Source organism: Mizuhopecten yessoensis, unplaced genomic scaffold (assembly GCF_002113885.1).
Source record: "Mizuhopecten yessoensis strain PY_sf001 unplaced genomic scaffold, ASM211388v2 scaffold2583, whole genome shotgun sequence".
Classification (NCBI taxonomy): domain Eukaryota; kingdom Metazoa; phylum Mollusca; class Bivalvia; order Pectinida; family Pectinidae; genus Mizuhopecten; species Mizuhopecten yessoensis.
The window spans coordinates 76,927-94,646 of NW_018404618.1; the positions used below are offsets into that span (position 1 = coordinate 76,927).

At 40.6% G+C, this 17,720-nt stretch overlaps 1 protein-coding gene across 1 annotated transcript; it reads left to right on the plus strand.

Annotated features, from left to right (window-relative positions):
- The first annotated feature begins 609 nt into the window (after positions 1–609).
- Positions 610–12,997, plus strand: LOC110446124. The gene is made up of 7 exons (XM_021491110.1): positions 610–870; positions 2,652–2,797; positions 5,644–6,653; positions 6,876–7,685; positions 7,912–8,099; positions 11,325–11,408; positions 12,817–12,997. Exons 1-7 carry the CDS (start codon positions 772–774, stop codon positions 12,946–12,948), a joined length of 2,469 nt encoding a protein of 822 aa, XP_021346785.1. The 5' UTR covers positions 610–771; the 3' UTR covers positions 12,949–12,997.
- The last annotated feature ends 4,723 nt before the right edge of the window (positions 12,998–17,720 follow it).

A 17,720-nucleotide genomic window follows, 5' to 3' on the forward strand; every position in this document is an offset into this window, starting at 1 on the left:
CTAACCGGTATATCACCGGTGAACAGGAGGAGGTGAAGTCAGACCCAGGTATTAACGCATCCTCCTCTCCGGGGGAGGCTCACGTGCACATTGGTTATTGAGTTACCGAGTCCTGGGGGTGAACTTCACCCCAGCTGTTGGTATAAGACTCATCCTAATTAGCTGAGCTTCAGACATGTTCACTGTCCAATCTAGCTCTGGCCTTTCTGCTTGCTAACACCCAAATGAACAGCACTGCCTGTTCACTCTGGGTGCTTGACCTCTGATGCACATGCGCATATATGTCTGACCCCAGGTAGGCCGTCGGGCATGACTCTTGTAATCCAGCCACCAGAGTGACAGGACAGTGCTGTAGCAGATGACAGTTTGCAATGGGTGTTGTACCTACACATGTACTAGTAACTAAACGAATTCGTGTATTAAACAGTAGCTAATTATCAGCCCAATTACCTAACAAACAATGCAATGCACTAATGCATCTTCAGTTATAGTTATACAAGAATTAATTTGTGACAATATGTACAGAAAGGTAACCCTCCAATGTTTCTGTTTTACTAAGGTTGCCAGACGGTTGCTACTAGATAAGTAATGTATCTCCCACCAGCAAATATAATCAATGTGTTTTTTATCTGGTATCAACGTTTATGTGACTGGTCACAGCTAGGGGAGAGGATGTGTGATTGACTAAGGAGAGACACATACGAAATCCGGTCAACTCCGCGTTTGGTATCCTGAGTGTACACTAGACCACTGTAGCTGATACCGGGAAACATGAAAGTTGTGCGGGACGTCAACACTGACGAGATTGTTTCAGCAACATTGGACAAGGCTAAAACACGTTTACACATCTACAGACAATGTCAGTTACAGGTGAGATCATGCGTTATCACGAGGCGATTTTCGTTCTAGACAGTCGGTGGTTTTTGTTCTAATGTAGTGGAACTGGACTGGGTAGAGCGTCCGTCTAGAGTTCGGATGGTCCCGGGTTCGAACCCCGGTCTGGCCGTGCATTTCTCCTCTCCTGTTACACGTACACCGGCGAGTCGAGAATCACATGGGCATTGATTAGGTTGTCTTACAAGCGTACGCGTCAGCTGTAAGGAATATCCTTTACATACTTGCCAACTTTTGAAATTTCCATGGGGGACTGATTACGCATCCGTGGTTCGAACCCGGGACCTTCTGAACTCTAGACGGACGCTCAACCAATTGAGCTATCTGGTCGCTGACGATTGAACCAGTCCAGTTCCGCTACAGAATTATATACATAAATATAATGTGTGTATGTATACAGCCGAGGAGAAAATAACACTTTTAAATTGAATCATTTCAGCTGTTCTTTCAGGTGACATCATTTCAGCTGTTCTTTCAGGTGAAATCATTAAGTCTTCGAAAAAAGAAATAATTTAGCAAATTCACTTGTTGAAAATACTTAACTTTAGGGTCCAAAATCGGGAGTCTAAATAGGGAGAGTTGGCAAGTATGCCTTTAGCTCAGCGGTAGAGCATTGGGCTGAAGCACCAAGGGTCGCGGGTTCGAGCCCCAGCGACGGCACTTTGAGGGAGAATCAAATAACCTGGGTTGCTGTTTGAAAAACGGGGGGAATAGTGTAAAAGATGTGCATTGATTAATTTGCCTTAAAAGCGTCAGCTGTAGGGAATTTCCCTTTTAAGCACATGCAGCTGTAGAGCATTGAGCTGGAGCGCCAAGGGTTGCGGGTTCGAGCCCCAACGACAGAACTATCTTTATCACTATTCCTCGTCCTACTACACCTGTTTATGAACTGTAACAGAAATACAACACCTGACTGGGACCCTCCAAACTTTAAGATGGATGCTCTAGCCACCAATTGAACTACCTTGTTGCCAACGTCCAATTTCGCTACACGACCATAAAGAGCCAATCCATCAGAATATAGATGTGATTATGGTCAGTTTTAGCAGACTACTGGTACACTGCAGATGCATGACAATATATGGTTAACAGGAAAGGTGTAAGTGTCAACTGTGTTGTTTGGTAACAGGTTGTTTTGCCCTATTTTTTTTTCTTGAAGTACGAAACAACCTAGGGCGAACAGGGTTTTGGGCGAAACAACCCAGAACTGTGTGTTTATACCAGGGAAATTCCCTTCAGCTCAAAAGTAGAAGGCAACCGTATAATCCTATGTACAATCAAAATCTTCCAAAATGGTTTCGTATATTTAAAATTGCTTGACGTCTTCAGTAGAAAACTTTCTTTTTTTCCAAGAATTATTTCCGACTGGAACAACTTACCCCGACATATCACCTCTAATCAATTCTCTTGATTCCTTCAAATTAGCACTTTCTCACATTTATTAGACCTCTTGTTATACAGTTTTTATACAGTAACCAGCGTAGCTCTCTCTCTTGCCAATTATCTTCAACTTGTTGAAGTTGGGCAGTATCCCATAGAAGACATAAAAGTAAAAAGTAACCAAAATACACTTTATGGTACACAGGAGTCACGCTTAGCTACTTGTATGGAATTAGAAACACATGATCAGAGTATTTCGAAATATAGATTGTAAATATGTGGATAAAGGAACAAGGCACAAGTTTGACAATAATATCAGCTGTCTTCCGAAAGCTGCCAATCCTGTACCACAATGGAGAAACTGTTTTACATTTCAGGGTATCGTGGCAGTCCCGGAGTTGGTGCTGGATATGTGTGTTGGACACCATGAACTAAATGATTCAAAGAATGCTGGTTGGGTGTTATACATCTTAACTAAGTGTCACCTTTATGCTGTGTTTGAAAGTCAAGTTTTAACCAACAAGTATGTTGACAATCTTGTTGTGATTGGTGAATATTGATAGTTATTATATCTCCAGATTTATCAATACCTCATATGAGTACATGTTTCATGTTGCTGTGCTCAAGTAAAGGTTAGTTACATTTTTTAGAAATTCTTTGTCACTGCCCTACTGATACACATTGTCACTGCCCTACTGATACCTAATGTCACTGCTCTACTGATACGTAATGTCACTGCCCTACTGATACACAATGTCACTGCTCTACTCATCCATAATGTCACTGCCCTACTGATACATAATCTCACTGCTCTACTGATACACATCGCCCCCACCTACTGATACACAATGTCACTGCTCTACTCATCCATAATGTCACTGCCCTACTGATACATAATCTCACTGCTCTACTGATACACAATGTCACTGCGCTACTGATACATAATGTCACTGCCCTACTGATGCATAATGTCACTGCTCTACTGATATACAATGTCACTGCTCTACTGATACATACTGTCACTGCCCTACTGATACATAATGTCGCTGCTCTACCGATACATAATGTCACTGCTCTACTGATATACAATGTCACTGCTCTACTGATACATAATGCCACTGCCCTACTGATACATAATGTCACTTCTCTACTGATACATAATGTCACTGCCCTACTGATACTCAATGTCACTGCTCTACTGATACATAATGTCGCTGCTCTACTGATACATATTGTCACTGCCCTACTGATACATAATGGCACTGCTCTACTGATACACATCGCCCCCACCTACTGATACACAATGTCACTGCTCTACTCATCCATAATGTCACTGCCCTACTGATACATAATCTCACTGCTCTACTGATACACAATGTCACTTCCCTACTGATACACAATGTCACTGCTCTACTCATCCATAATGTCACTGCCCTACTGATACATAATGGCACTGCTCTACTGATACACATCGCCCCCACCTACTGATACACAATGTCACTGCTCTAATGATACATAATGTCACTGCCCTACTGATATATAATGTCACTGCTCTACTGATACACATCGCCCCCACCTACTGATACACAATGTCACTGCTCTACTCATCCATAATGTCACTGCCCTACTGATACATAATGGCACTGCTCTACTGATACACATCGCCCCCACCTACTGATACACAATGTCACTGCTCTACTCATCCATAATGTCACTGCCCTACTGATACATAATCTCACTGCTCTACTGATACACATCGCCCCCACCTACTGATACACAATGTCACTGCTCTAATGATACATAATGTCACTGCCCTACTGATGCATAATGTCACTGCTCTACTGATACATATTGTCACTGCCCTACTGATACATAATGTCCCTGCTCTACTGATACACATCGCCCCCACCTACTGATACACAATGTCACTGCTCTACTGATGCACAATGTCACTGTTCTACTGATACACAATGTCCCTGCTCTACTGATACATAATGTCACTGCCTATCACTGCTCTACTGATACATAATGTCACTGTTCTACGGATACATAATGTCACTGCTCTACTGATATACAATGTCACTGCTATACTGATACATAATGTCACTGCTCTACTGTTACACAATGTCACTGCCCTACTGATACATAATCTCACTGCTCTACTGATACACAATGTCACTTCCCTACTGATACATAATGTCACTGCTCTACTGATATATAATGTCACTGCTCTACTGATACACAATAACACTGCCCTACTGATACACAATGTCACTGATCTACTGATACACAATGTCACTGCTCTACTGATACATAATGTAACTGCTCTACTGATACATAATGTCACTGCTCTACTGAGACACAGTGTCACTTTCCTACTGATACACAATGTCACTGATCTACTGATACACAATCTACTGATACACAATGTCACTGCTCTAATGATACATAATGTCACTGCCCTACTGATACATAATGTCCCTGCTCTACTGATACATAATGTCACTGCTCTAATGATACACTATGTCACTGCTCTACTGATACATAATGTCTCAAACAGGTTAAGGTGTCATTGTGATGTGATGAAGGTCATGGTATCATAAGGGTCACTGCCCTACTGATACATAATGTCACTTCTCTACTGATACATAATGTCACTGCCCTACTGATGCATAATGTCACTGCTCTACTGATACATAATATCACTGCTCTACTGATACACAATGTCACTGATCTACTGATACACAATCTACTGATACACAATGTCACTGCTCTACTGATACATAATGCCACTGCCCTACTGATACATAATGTCACTGACCTACTGATACATAATGTCACTGTTCTACGGATACATGATGTCACTGCTCTACTGATACATAATGTCACAGCTCTACTGATACATAATATCACTGCTCTACTGATACATAATGTCACTGCTCTACTGATACACTATGTCACTGCTCTACTGATACATAATGTCTCAAACAGGTTCAGGTGTCATTGTGATGTGATGAAGGTCATGGTATCATAAGGAACTTAAGGAATTACTATCATTAGAAGATGTCATCAATCTAATGTTTTATATTTACAATGGATCTCCATACAAATGTTGAGTATGACAGTACCTTGTTATGGCTAATCACATGGATGATATTAAAGTGATTTATATATAGCAACAAGATATGTAATCTTACCGGGTATTAAGACCATTTCTTTGGGTAATGACTTTGATCAGTAGGTCAGAGTGTGGTAACTAGCAGATATGGACTGAATTGATTTCCAGTGACTGGAAAGCTTCATACATTCGGTTTTCTATTAAAAAAATACCAACTGAATGATATGCCTTATAATGCATTCTTATTTTAGAGCAAGCAAAAGCGTACCACAAACCGAAACAAGAAGAGGAAATCAGGAAATTTTCAGCGAACTTCTTGGCAAAGATTCCATCTTTGGGGCAAAGGAGTTTGACCCTGTATCCCAGCCAGTTTACCAGGCCACTGGGGATCATTCACTAATCGAAGTGGGACAGGAAGTAGTCGGTCTAGCTGTTGGATGTGGAATAGTTACCATAGCATCATGTTGTCAGGATCATTACTTAATACAATTATATCCACTGGGTGAATTGCATGCAGAGAATCACAAAACCCCTCTACAGACCTATGTTATACTTAGACACCTGCCAGTCTCATGTAGTGATCTGACGTCCAACCATCAATACTTTACACATTCTGGAGACGGACAAGAGTTCCCTCCCCTTCACAGCTCTGAGGACATGTCTGTATCCTTACATTTAGTTATGTCCAGTGATGGCAACCCTGACCAACAAAACTTCTCATCTATTCTGGACATCTCAAATGACTTTTTCCAGGCTTTGTGTGGTTTTGAGTTGTCATTGCTGAACTCCCCTTTGCTGTTGATATGTCCACCAGAGGGCTCTATATACTATGCACCAATCAAATCTCTTGACACAACAAATAGAAATGTAAAACTTTTCTGCCACACTCACTATGCAGTTGTTGGAGTAGGGAAGATAGATTTAAAAGTGACAGATACCAGTGAGCCACCAGGTTTAGAGGTTGGCATCCAGGACAGACATACTGGATTGATTGTGACATCACAGGATGGTAGAGCACTGCTAGCTACTTCCTCCCTGGGGAAACCCCAGAAGCTGGAATTTATTGAGTTTGCCTTACCAGGCCCAGTACAGGATGTTGATACGCATGGCAGTAAGATGTACCATTCAACAGGGATGGATGTGTTTGAGACCCTACTTGAGACTAGTCCAGAGCCAACAGGATTGTCTTCCCACACTGAAGGGCTGATGTATGCCGGGGTCCAGGAGCTGGCCTGTCTCCATAACTATAACCATACCCAAGGTGAGTGGCTACCAGAATCAATGTTAAGGTCATTAGCTATATATGCATTCATAGTTATGGAAGGAAGAAAATGTCAAGCTAATATTACAAATTTGATGACACCTTTTATGATATGATTTTAGTATAACAGTCATTACATAGGAGTTAGTAAAGGATTTTTTTTGCCAAGCGGATGTGGCATTGTTGCTAGTAATGGGCTGGATGTGTACACTTGTGTTGTAGGTGGTGCCTGTGACTTGATGCTTGTGACCCCTGGACTCTCACTCAAGGTAATAAATCCTGCACTAAGACGACAACGAGGGCGACTGGCACGGGGTACTGGTCAGACCATCCGAGACCTGCTCCATAGCATCAATATGTGTAGCCAAGAAACTGAAGCTCTGACACAGCAACAGTCTCACCAGACAGGAATGTTAGCTCAACTCAACATGGCTGCCTTTCTGTCCACACAGGACCCACACAGCCCAGACTTTCCACTCCATTTCTCTTACTCCGTCGCTCATGTATGCACTCGTTTACAACAGAGCAATGAGTGGGTGTTTTCCTGTCACATGACTAACATGAGTGAGATGCATTTGTCTAGTGATTGGATGGTTACAGTAATTTTGAGTGATGACAAACAAGAGTTTATGCACTCGTCTTTCCCTATTCCTCATGAGCTGGGACTAGGGGCAGGAGTGGAGTTCAGAATGGTGCCACCAGCTTCACATCACTCCCTACTGAGGCCAGTGGAGGTGAAAACTAGTCTGCTGCTCCAGTCCACAAACAATACCCGGAGCCTGCCTGTTATGAGTGTACTGGTCAGTACAACTACCCTGGACATCTTGTATGGCCTGGTCACTCCAGAGGATGTGACCACTGTGACCTCACGCACCCAAGAGGTTAGTATGACACAGCTGGTGAGAGAGATGGCAGCGACCCGACCAATATTCCAGTGTGTGGAATCCCTCCCTACTCCCACACCAGCAACTATCAAGATCCATGTTCCAAACAATGTCCTGGAGTCTGACCAACTGTCTGTGTACTGCAAAGGTAAGTCAAACATAGCCTGCAGGTATACATCCATGAGAGCCATTCTTTTTAAAGATTATACAACAAAATTTAATTTCCTGTCAAAGTAATTACAATAAATGAAAAGTTGTCCATCATCTCTATTGAAAATCTATATTTTTTATAGCTAAAGGCCATTACCCATTCATTGATGTAAAACCCACCCCTACAGACCCTATATTGGTTGTATGCTATGGTGTGTCAACAGAAACCTGTCCTCTGCTGAGTTATCTACTCCACTCCAGCTCAGTGAGCCCTCGGAACGGCTCTGTCTCCATGGTGACAGTGGGAGGACAGAAGCTTGAGCTAACCATTGAGGGTGAAACACTGACCATACAAAGTGATAGAGCAGTTGTGGCAATAGCAGCCAGACATGCTATCCTCAACAGACTGAGAGTAAGTGGTTAATTTTGACCCTTGACCTTAATTGCATGTTTTTTAGGTCACCTGAGCTTTGTTCAAGTGACCTATTCTAATCGCTCATTGTCCGTCGTCGTCCGTCGTGCGTCGTGCGTAAACTTTTACATTTTCAACTTCTTCTCAAGAACCTGTGGATGGATTTTTTTCAAACATGGTCAGAATCATCCTTGGTAGATGAGGCTTCAAAATTGTAAAATTGGGATTCCTACCCCAACCCCTGGGGCCAGGGCGGGGCCCCAAAGGGAAAATTAACCAATATTTCAAAAATCTTCTTCTTCAGACTCAGAGGTACTACACTCATTTTCTCTGCGTGGAAAGAAAGATCATCAGGGGCTTTACTTAAATTGTAAATTTCAGGACCCCCGAGCTATCCGTTCTCCCTTGGGGAGGGGGTAAAGTTTACTATAGTTTATATAGGGAAATAACACTTTTGGGTATATTTTGACAACTTTCTGTAGGAAATTATTTTTACTTGGTGAGAATTATCCTTGGAGGTAGATGGTTTCAAATTGTAAAATTGAGATTCCTACCCCGACCCCTGGGGCCAGGGCGGGGCCCCAAAGGGAAAATTAATCAATATTTCAAAAATCTTCTTCTCCAGACTCAGAGGTACTACAGTGATTTTCTCTACGTGGAAAGAAAGATCATCAGGGGCTTTACTTAAATTGTAAATTTCAGGACCCCCGAGCTATCCGTTCTCCCTTGGGGAGGGGGTAAAGTTTACTATAGTTTATTTAGGGAAATAACACTTTTGGGTATATTTTGACAACTTTCTGTAGGAAATTATTTTTACTTGGTGAGAATTATCCTTGGAGGGAGATGGTTTCAAATTGTAAAATTGAAATTCCTACCCCAACCCTAGGGGCCAGGGCGGGGCCCCAAATGGAAAATTAACCAATATTTCCAAATTTTTCACTTCCAGACTCAGAGGTACTACATTCATTTTCTCTGCATGGAAAGAAAATCATCAGGGGCTTTATTTAAATTGTAAATTTCAGGACCCCGAGCTATCCGTTCTCCCTTAGGGAGGGGGTAAAGTTTAATATAGTTTATATAGGGAAATAACACTTTTCGTTATATATTTTATCTATTTTCAGCAGAAAATTACTCAAACTTAGTCAGAATCATCTTAGGTGAATGAGAGTATTTCTTTGTAAAATTGTATTTCACTTAGTTTACGTGCTGATTTCCACATCACATCTAAACAATAAAATAAAGCTACCAGTACCTATGATATAACTCAGGTGACCGCTAAGGCCCTTGGGCCTCTTGTTTAATTACAGAAATCTGTCTAAGCTTGATATGATAAAACCTGTTTGTACCAGGTCCTATTTTTACAGCAAGTGATGATGGGTATCAAAAGTTTAATTTTTTTAACTATATGTGTGCAAGTGAATGTCTTAATTGTAGCACTGAGGAACAAACAAAAATGAAGGAAGATATACAAATTGGTCATGAATTTTACATCTGAAAAAAGTTTTTTGCAGGGATAGATGACCCAGAATGAACAAAGTGTATTTATTTAGCATTAAACAGCTTTCAGTTGGCATTCAAAGTCATAGTATAGGCCGACTGAAGTGTGACATATTCCATTTCATGTTGAATTTGTCATGTTCATAATGACTATGAATGCCAACTAAATGATGTTCAGTGCTTGCAATTACTATTTTTCAAACGCTTTTAATTTCATAGAAAACATTTTTATCAAATTCAGCATTTAGTTTTTATTACAAAAATTGTAGCCATGGCATTCATAGCTAGATAAGTAGCATAGAGTGTTAAATACTATTGTCACCCTTCTTATTTGAAACACTATTTCTGATTGGATATCTTGAGGGGGTCTATATTTCTATAGAACCCGCTCCGCTGGGGTCTATAAAAGCACGTACGAGGTGAGATAACTCGAACTAGAATCTCTCTTCATAACAATAAAGATGGCGTCTGAAACACACAAGTGTTCAAGGTTTGCAAATCATTCACAGGATGAAATAGCTTACAAGCAATCTAAAACGACAGCAAATTCATCAAAACAGGCAACGAGGGGGCTGCTAGGGTGCTTATTGTAAGGATGGTTGCCATTATTGCCAAAAATATTAAAAAGATGCACGGTAGGCCTTGGGAGCTATTTTGGTAGCAGTCAAGTACAACTCAAACTCTCAAAGTGACTTATTTTGCAGGAAATAATGTAATAAAAGATTGTCAGGTTGACTAATTTGTTATCTCGGCCTTTGGCTTGGGGTCTTCGAGCCAGTAGACCCCTCCAAACCCAGAGATAACCATATAGTGTTTGGTGATAGAGTGGTAAATAGTAATGATGTGTGATAGTGGTAAATAGTAATGATGTGTGATAGTGGTAAATAGTAATGATGTGTGATAGAGTGGTAAATAGTAATGATGGGTGATAGTGGTAAATAGTAATGATGTGTGATAGAGTGGTAGATAGTAATGATTGTTGATAGAGTGGTAAATAGTAATGATGGGTGATAGAATGGTAAATAGTAATGATGTGTGATAGAGTGGTAAATAGTAATGATTGTTGATAGAGTGGTAAATAGTAATGATGGGTGATAGAATGGCAAATAGTAATGATGGGTGATAGAGGGGTAAATAATAATGATGGGTGATAGAATGGTAAATAGCAATGATGGGTGATAGAGTGGTAAATAGTAATGATGGGTAATAGAATGGCAAATAGTAATGATGGGTGATAGAGTGGTAAATAGTAATGATGGGTGATAGAGTGGTAAATAGTAATTATGGGTGATAGAGTGGTAAATAGTAATGATTGGTGAAAGAGTTGTAAATAGTAATGATGGGTGATAGAATGGTAAATAGTAAGGATGGGTGATAGAGTGGTAAATAGTTATGATGGGTGATAGAATGGTAAATAGTAATTATGGGTGATAAGAGTGGTAAATGCTAAATATCAACATTACATCAAGTTTGCCTAAACATTGTCTGTTTAGAGTATATAGGTACTGATAAGACAAGGTTGATATATACAACATTTACGAAAGGAAGTGCTGATCAAATATCAAATCAGATATAGACAGAGTACTGGATTAGACAGGGACCACTTCAGACTGGTAGGTTTGTTTGAACAGTATACATGTAGTTCAAAAAATATATATTCAAGGTATTGTTCAATTTTAAACACTTCATTTTTAAGTTATTTTTTCACATTAATTTTGTGTTTTTCAGGATTGTGTCAGTCGAGGTACTCGGCCCCTTCATCATAATGACAGGCCAGCGCAACAACAGTTTAACAGCGTACAACTCCTAGAGGTGAGCCTACCATAACCATTGTAAATAAGAAATCTATATAGAGATTGGATTGTTGTTCACATCTAAGCATTAGGAAATATTATCCTCCTCGAGTTGATAAATTATTGTATCAACCTCAACAGAGATAAATAATCGCTCTATTACTTGACATTTTACAAACAAGGTAATGCAACAGACTGCAATCGATGGGCTATATGTCCATTTCTATAGGGTGAGGAATCAAGTTAACATATAATGCATTGATAAGAAAACTCTTTTTGGGTACGTACCACCAATATCATATTGTGTCAACCTTAGGGTGTTGACTTATTTATAAAGGTCAGCAAAGCAGGTATCATCCCATCGTATAGCAGGAAATTTATCATATATTATATAGTACAGGTATCAGCCAATCGTATAGCAGTAAATCTATCATAAATTATATAGTACAGGTATCAGCCAATCGAATAGCAGGAAATCTATCGTATATTATATAGTACAGGTATCAGCCAATCGTATAGCAGGAAATCTATCATATATAATATAGTACAGGTATCAGCCAATCGTATAGCAGGAAATATATCATATATTATATAGTACAGGTATCGGCCAATAGTATAGCAGGAAATCTATCATATATTATATAATATAGTAAAGGTATCAGCCAATCGTATAGCAGGAAATATATCATATATTATATAGTAAAGGTATCAGCCAATCGTATAGCAGGAAATCTATCATATATTATATAGTACAGGGATCAACTAATTGTATAGCAGGAAATCTATCATATATTATATAGTAAAGGTATCAGCCAATCGTATAGCAGGAAAACTATCATATATTATATAGTACAGGTATCAACTAATCGTATAGGAGGAAATCTATCATATATTATATAATATAGTAAAGGTATCAGCCAGGCGTATAGCAGGAAAACTATCATATATTATATAGTACTGGTATCAACTAATTGTATAGCAGAAAATCTATCATATATTATATACTACAGGTATCAACTAATCGTATAGCAGGAAATGTATCATATATTATATAGAACAGGTATCAACTAATTGTATAGCAGAAAATCTATCATATATTATATAGTACTGGTATCAACTAATTGTATAGCAGGAAATCTATCATATATAATATAGTACAGGTATCAGCCAATCGTATAGCAGGAAATCTATCTATATTATATAGTACAGGTATTATGATTTATCTGTGTGCCATTCAAAGACATGCTGTACAGTTGTACTCTCAGTGGAGATTCCATAATTCCTGGTGTGATTTTTAAATTTAGTATAATTATATCTTACAGACCATTGTAACATTCTCAAGTGTTTGTTAAATAATAGTCATAATGGTGTTTATTAAGTGATAGTGATACAAAGACTTTCAAATTTCCATTTTTTTTCTTTTATAGAACAGGTTATCAGATCTACATTCATGGAGTTCCACAACAGATATATACAAAAACAGGAATCAAGTATTAGACATGTACACAAATCTCCGTTCCACGCCTGCAATTGAGAAATATCGACCTGATGCTCAATAGAAGTGATTGGAGAGACAGACTAGTTATCTAATTCTAATAAAAAATGTAAGACCAAAACACGTGCTTGTTCTGTATAAAGGTGATATGTACATCTTATCTAACACTTTAAGCATCAGCTTTCTGGTTACATGTCATGATGCCATGTAACAACGGTGAAACTAACAAGAGGCCCAGAGGGCCTGTATCGCTCACCTGTTTCTTTTGTTACATGAAACTGATATATAGGTAACTTAAGACTAAATTTGGTAACTATAACACAAGATATTTTAACATCTCTTAAACGGTTCTGAAGATATTGTTGTTTGAAATTTGAAATTTTAATTTTGAAGCTTTTAACCCACATTGACCTTTGACTCCCAACTTAAAGTTGACCTCTGACCTCATTACTGTAATAAAGTAAACAATTCACACAGCTGGATTACATAACATACCCAAGTATCATGACTCTAGTCCAAATGGTTCTTAGAATATTGTTGTTTGAAGTTTTTAACATATTTGACCCATGTGACCTTGAAGGTAGGTCTAGGTCTTTTTAATGAGGAAACTTTATAGCACTCCATCCCAGATACCTACTGGCCAAATATCATGACCCTGTGCCCTATGGAACTTGAGATGAAGATTGTTAAAGTTTTTAACCAAAATTGACATTTGACCCCTGACTAGCACTTAAAGTTGACCTTTGACCTCATTACTGTAATTGAGAAAATGATTTGCACTGCTGGTCTACATAACATACCCAAGTATCATGACTCTAGTTCAAATGGTTCTTAGGATATTGTTGTTTGAATTTTGACCCCTGTGACCTTGAAAGTAGTTCAATATCATTTTAATGAGGAAACTTTATAGCATTCCATCCCAGGTACTTACTGGCCATATATCATGACCCTAGGTCCTGCAGTTCTTCAGAAGAAGTCATTTAAAAGAAAAAAATGACGACAGGACGTCGCAGTCCAGGTGAGCTAGAAACAGAAGTTACTGAAAGAGTAAACGGGAGAACATGAGGACCTGTACATATACTGTGTCTGAGAACTACAGGGCCTGTACATATATTGTGTCTGAGAACTACAGGGCCTGTACACATACTGTGTCTGAGAACCACAGGGCCTGTACATATACTGTGTCTGTGTCTGAGAACCAGAAGGCCTGTACAAATACTGTGTCTGAGAACTACAGGGCCTGAACATATCCTCTGTCTGAGAACTACCGGGCCTGTATATATACTGTGTCTGAGAACTACAGGGCCTGTACACATACTGTGTCTGAGAACTACAGGGCCTGAACATATACTCTGTCTGAGAACTACCGGGCCTGTACATATACTGTGTCTGAGAACCAGAAGGCCTGTACACATACTGTGTCTGAGAACTACAGGGCCTGTATACATACTGTGTCTGAGAACTACCGGGCCTGTATATATACTGTGTCTGAGAACTACAGGGCCTGTACACATACTGTGTCTGAGAACCAGAGGGCCTGTACACATACTGTGTCTGAGAACTACAGGGCCTGTACATATATAGTGTCTGAGAACTACCGGGCCTGTACATATACTGTGTCTGAGAACCAGAGGGCCTGTACATATACTGTGTCTGAGAACTACAGGGCCTTTACACATACTGTGTCTGAGAACCAGAGGGCCTTAACACATACTGTGTCTGAGAACTACCGGGCCTGTATATATACTGTGTCTAAGAACCAGAGGGCCTGTAAATATACTGTGTCTGAGAACCAGAGGGCCTGTACACTGTGTCTAAGAACCAGAGGGCCTGTAAATATACTGTGTCTGAGAACCAGAGGGCCTGTACACTGTGTCTAAGAACCAGAGGGCCTGTAAATATACTGTGTCTGAGAACCAGAGGGCCTGTACACATACTGTGTCTGAGAACCAGAGGGCCTGTACATATACTGTGTCTGAGAACTAGAGGGCCTGTACATATACTGTGTCTAAGAACTACATGGCTTGTACATATACTGTGTCTGAGAAACAGAGGGCCTGTACACATACTGTGTCTGAGAACCAGAGGGCCTGTACACGTACTGTTTCTGAGAACTACCGGTCCTGTACATATACTGAGTCTGAGAACTTATACTGTGTCTGTGAACTAAAGGGCCTGTACATATACAGTTTCTGAGAAACAGAGGGACTTTACACATACTGTGTCTGAGAACTACAGGGCCTGTACATATACTGTGTCTGTGAACTACAGGGCCTGTACACATACTGTGTCTGAGAACTACCGGGCCTGTACATATACAGTGTCTGAGAAACAGAGGGCCTTTACACATACTGTGTCTGAGAACTACAGGGCCTGTACATATACTGTGTCTGAGAACTACAGGGCCTGTACATATACTGTGTCTGAGAACCAGAGGGCCTGTACACATACTGTGTCTGAGAACTACAGGGCCTGAACACGTACTGTATCTGAGAACCAGAGGGCCTGTACACGTACTGTGTCTGGGAACTACAGGGCCTGTAAATATACTGTTTCTGAGAACTACAGGGCCTGTACATATACTGAGTCTGAGAACTACAGGGCCTGAACAATACTGTGAGAACTACAGGGCCTGTACATGTACTGTGTCTGAGAACAAGAGGGCCTGTACACATACTGTGTCTGAGAACTACAGGGCCTGTACATATACTGTGTCTGAGAACCAGAGGGCCTGTACACGTACTGTGTCTGAGAACTACAGGGCCTGTACATATACTGTTTCTGAGAACTACAGGGCCTGTACATATACTGAGTCTGAGAACTACAGGGCCTGTACACATACTGTGTCTGAGAACCAGAGGGCCTGTGCACATACTGTGAGAACTACAGGGCCTGTACATATACTGTGTCTGAGAACTAGAGGGCCTGTACACATACTGTGTCTGAGAACCAGAGGGCCTGTACACATACTGTGTCTGAGAACTACAGGGCCTGTACACATACTGTGTCAGAACTACCGGGCCTGTATATATACTGTGTCTGAGAACTACAGGGCCTGTACATATACTGTGTCTGAGAACCTGAGGGCCTGTACACATACTGTGTCAGAACTACAGGGCCTGTACATATATTGTGTCTGAGAACTACAGGGCCTGTACATATACTGTGTCTGAGAAGCAGAGGGCCTGTACGGTTACTGTGTCTGAGAACCAAAGGGCCTGTACATATACTTTGTCTGAGAACCAGAGGGCTTGTACACATACTGTGTCAGAGCTACAGGGCCTGTACATACCTGTACATATACTGTGTCTGAGAAATACTGTGTCTGAGAACCAGAGTGCCTGTACACATACTGTGTGAGAACTACAGGGCCTGTTCACATTGAACGTCAGAACTAAAGGGCCTGTCCACATACTGTGTCAGAAACACAGGGCCTGTACATATGCTGTGTCTGAGAACTACGGGGCCTGTACATATACTGTGTCTGAGAACCAGAGGGCCTGTACACATACCGTGTCAGAACTACAGGGCCTGTACACATACCATGTCAGAACTACAGGGCCTGTACACATACTGTGTCAGAACCACAGGGCCTGTACATATACTGTGTCTGAGAACTACAGGGCCTGTACAGACACAGTATGTGTACAGGGCCTGTAGTTCTGACACGGTGTGTGTACAGGCCCTGTAGTTCGTCTGAGAACTACAGGGCCTGTACACATACCGTGTCAGAACTACAGGGCCTGTACACATCCTGTGTCAGAACTACAGGGCCTGTACATATACTGAGTCTGAGAACTACAGGGCCTGTACAATACTGTGAGAACTACCGGGCCTGTACATATACTTTGTCTGAGAACCAGAGGGCCTGTACACATACTGTGTCAGAACTAGAGGGCCTGTACATCTACTGTGTCTGAGAACCAGAGGGCTTGTACACATACTGTGTCAGAACTACAGGGCCTGTACATATACTGTGTCTGAGAACTACAGGGCCTGTACATATACTGTGTCTGAGAACCTGAGGGCCTGTACACATACTGTGTCAGAACTAGAGGGCCTGTACATCTACTGTGTCTGAGAACTACAGGGCCTGTACACATACTGTGTCTGAGAACTAGAGGGCCTGTACATATACTGTGTCTGAGAACCAGAGGGCCTGTACACATACTGTGTCTGAGAACTACAGGGCCTGTACATTTACCGTGTCTGAGAAGTAATGGGCCTGTACACGTTAGGTGTTTGAGAAGCAAAGGGCCCTCCAGTCCCTTAAATTTATTGGGACAGTTTGTGTTGTTAGGTCTGTGTTGTTACTCAATAACACAGTATTGCTACAGTAACTTATATCCTAGCTGTCTTGTCCGTTAACCATACCATCACTTGTTTGTTACTTATATCCTAGCTGTCTTGTCTGTTAACCATACCATCACTTGTTTGTTACTTATATCCTAGCTGTCTTGTCTGTTAACCATACCATCACTTGTTTGTTACTTTGTCTGTTAACCATACCATCACTTGTTTGTTGCTACTTATGTCCTAGCTGTCTTGTCCGTTAACCATACCATCACTTGTTTGTTACTTATATCCTAGCTGTCTTGTCTGTTTACCATCCCATCACTTGTTTGTTACTTATATCCTAGCTGTCTTGTCCGTTAACCATACCATCACATGTTTGTTACTTATATCCTAGCTGTCTTGTCAGTTAACCATACCATCACTTGTTTGTTACTTTGTCTGTTAACAATACCATCACATGTTTGTTACTTTGTCAGTTAACCATACCATCATTTGTTTGTTACTTTGTCAGTTAACCATACCATCACTTGTTTGTTACTT